The sequence below is a fragment of the Triticum dicoccoides genome, chromosome 3B (assembly GCF_002162155.2).
Source record: "Triticum dicoccoides isolate Atlit2015 ecotype Zavitan chromosome 3B, WEW_v2.0, whole genome shotgun sequence".
In the NCBI taxonomy this organism is placed as follows: domain Eukaryota; kingdom Viridiplantae; phylum Streptophyta; class Magnoliopsida; order Poales; family Poaceae; genus Triticum; species Triticum dicoccoides.
Window position 1 is genome coordinate 842,343,859 of NC_041385.1, and position 3,205 is coordinate 842,347,063.

General features: G+C 49.0%; 1 protein-coding gene across 1 annotated transcript; it reads left to right on the plus strand.

Annotated features, from left to right (window-relative positions):
* The first annotated feature begins 1,210 nt into the window (after positions 1–1,210).
* LOC119280265 (zingipain-2-like) lies at positions 1,211–3,065 on the plus strand. The gene is made up of 5 exons (XM_037561171.1): positions 1,211–1,609; positions 1,700–1,761; positions 2,032–2,207; positions 2,471–2,506; positions 2,542–3,065. The coding sequence occupies exons 1-5, from the start codon at positions 1,211–1,213 to the stop codon at positions 3,063–3,065; spliced, it is 1,197 nt and encodes a 398-aa protein (XP_037417068.1).
* Positions 3,066–3,205: the final 140 nt, after the last annotated feature.

Here is a 3,205-nt window from a genome sequence, read left to right on the forward strand (position 1 = left end):
GGTAGCAATTTCAATCATTTGTTCGCTCGCTCAAATAGATTGGCGCTCGGTTGCTGTTTTTGCTCACTCGCTCAGCATTGGCGGCCGATTGTTCGCTCTATCCGTACTAATTCAGGAGATAAAAAAATTCAATATTTTTAGATTATTTTTTTGTATAATCAACATTTGTTTTTTTTGGAAAATATAAGAATGTTCAATATTTTTGAAAAGTGTTCATGGATTTAAAATAAGTATATTGAATTTCAAAACCAAATTGAAATTGAAAAATTCGTGAATTTGAAAAGAAATCATGGATTTGTATGTTGCTCATAAAATTAGTTGATTTTTCGTCACATCTCCCTTGTTGTCGGTAGCCCTCCGCCACATCGACCTGCCTTACACCGTTGGTCCAACTGCCATCTGAGCTATCCATGGTCGACATCGCTTCCGCTCACCTTGCCGCCCCAGCATCCCTTTAACCCTCCCTCCTTCTATGGCGTCCACAACCCTCCGCGCCGCACAAAACCCGCACCATCAGCTTTCTGCCCCGCCTTCGTTGGTGATGCCAGGGCCAGTCCCATCGTTCCCTTCTTCGGCATGGTTCTGGCTCGACCCCGCCAGGGACACCGTGTCGCTCCCATGTCAGCCTCAGTGCCTCGCCTTCGTCTTCTCAGGAACTGATTGACACCCTGAATCAATTTGAGGCGACTTACAAATAGCAAATGCAAAAATTATTTTTTAACAATTAATAAATCGATAAAAAAATGCCAGAGGACAGTATATTAATTTAATTTAATTTTAAAACTTGATATTGGCAAACTCTGCCAATCGACGGAACGTTTATTCGTCTTAGGAGTGTGGCTGCTAGCTGAAGCCGGGGTCCTCCTACTGCCTGCCACACGAGCAAGGTGGTGGTTGGTGGCGCGGCGGCTCAGACGGAGAGAAGGGAAGGTGACGCCACGATGCTCCCAGGCGGCATGCAGCTGAGTTGGATTGGAGGCGCATGTAACCTTGCGACTCATATTCAACCACGGCGGGTAGATGTGTGAGGTCGAGTCGAACTCGCGCTCATACGAGTTTGGTTCCGCTTCCGGTTCCGGCAAGTTGCAGACACCGATTCCAAAATCCGTCAGCCCAATCCTCCTCCTACTCTTCTACCCTCTACGTACAGAGTAGTATATACATTGTACATCCATGGCTAAGCGGCCGATGAAGATTCCGGGTGCAGGCCATGTTTCGTCGGGTATTTGTCGCCGCCGGGAGGACCATGCTACGCCGGTTCTGCAGCCAGTCCACGGCGGCCGGGTGGCCGTCGAGGCATGCCGGAGCAACCATGGTACCCCGGTTCTACAGCCAGACGGCACCGCCTGCGGAATCTACTCTGTTCCGCCGGTTCCACGGCCAGACAACAGCGGCTGGGTCGCCGTGGAGGCCTGCGGGAGCAGCCATGGTACGCCGGTTCGGCAGCCAGGCCGCGGTGGCCAGGTCGCTGTCGAGACCAGCTGGAGCAACCACGGTACGCCAGTTCTGCAGCCAAGCCGCGGTGGTCGGGTTACGCCGGCTCTGCAGCCCCGCCGTGGCGGCCGGGTCGCTGTCGAGGCCTGCCGGAGCTAGGCTGATGCAGCTACAGGTACGTACCTACGGTTCTTCCAGTCTCCCTCTCTGTCGGTGTGCATGCATGCGTGGGTGATGAAACTGAAAGGTGATCGAATTGCTGCAGTTTCAGAGAAACGTTGGGCATGTTGCAGCTACCGCTGCTCACCGCTTGGGCTTCTTTCGCAGGTGAATTTCTTAAACTTCTTCAATTATATAATCCAAAAGTCTCGGGTATTTTCTTTTTCCTCACTTAGGCATAATTTTGGTCTTATATGACTTTGCTATTTGCCGGCTGGTATTGCCTTTGTGCATCTTCATGTTGATTCAATAAAACCTACCCCTTTTCTAAAATATAATCCAAAAGTCTGGTTAGTGTCGTGATGGTTGCAACTTGCCAAAGTGAAAATGCATGCATGCATCATGTTTTCTCAGCAAGAACTAAGAACGTGTTTGCAGATATGCTATACCTATAGCAATAGCCGTTGGTGTTGGACTTTGGTGTATGAAGAAGAATGCAGAGCTTGTTGAGAGGAGGAAGGCAGAGCTTGCTGAGAGGGCTTCCCGCCCGTCGCGGATTGATTGGGTTGAAGCTGGAGTTGTAACTCGTGCCGTGAGGAATCAAAAGAACTGCGGTAAGTGTCATGAGCTTATTCTCTGCTACTAGACTCTATGTAGCCGGTGTTCCAAACTGTATTGTTAGTGCATCATAGTTGATCTCTAGCTGCGTATGTACAGATTAGTTATGCACTTATACTGCATCCTATATATGGTGGAAGCTGACCTATCTCGTGCAAATCTATATCCAACCAAGCCAGCAAGGATCACTTAGGAAAAACCTCCACATACTTGACGTGTGTATTTGTTGCAGGCAGCTGTTGGGCCATGGCAGTTGCAGCCTCGGTCGAGGCAGTTCATTACCTTAAGACCTTCCAATCAATCGCGTTATCGTTGTCTCAAAAAAAAAAAAATCAATCGCGTTATCAGTTCAAGAGCTCGTCGACTGCAACATAGAGAACCATGGGTGTAATGGTGGTGACTATTTGTATGTTTTCCGTTATGTACGGCAAAACGGACTATTGGCAGAGTCTTCCTACCCATACAAGGCCCGGAAGAGTATATGTCGCAAATTGGACAAAAAGGCAGCAGCAAGGATATCAGGCTTCCGGTATATCCGCCCAACCGAGGATGATCTGGAGAAAGCGGTAGCGAAGCGGCCCGTGATCGTCACTGTGCAAGGTGATCCTTTGCAGGAATACAGAGGAGGCATCATGGATTGTAAATTTGATAGGAGGCTTACCGGCTGGCATGCTGTCCTGGTCGTCGGTTATGGCACGGACTCCTACGGTGTCAAGTACTGGCGCATCAAGAATTCATGGGGGAAACATTGGGGCGAGGGGGGATATGCGAGGATCCGAAGACACGTTGCCGACAAGAGAGGTGTGTTGGGCATTTTCATGTTTGAACCAGTATATCCCGTGCTAACGACCTAAATGACCTCGTATAATTGGATCGATCTTAAACATGTGATCATGTATTTTGTGTACAGTTTGATACAATTTTTATTTTGGGGGTTTAGGGTTTAGGGTCGCTGCCCAGCCATGCGATCCAACAGCTAACAACTGTTCGACCC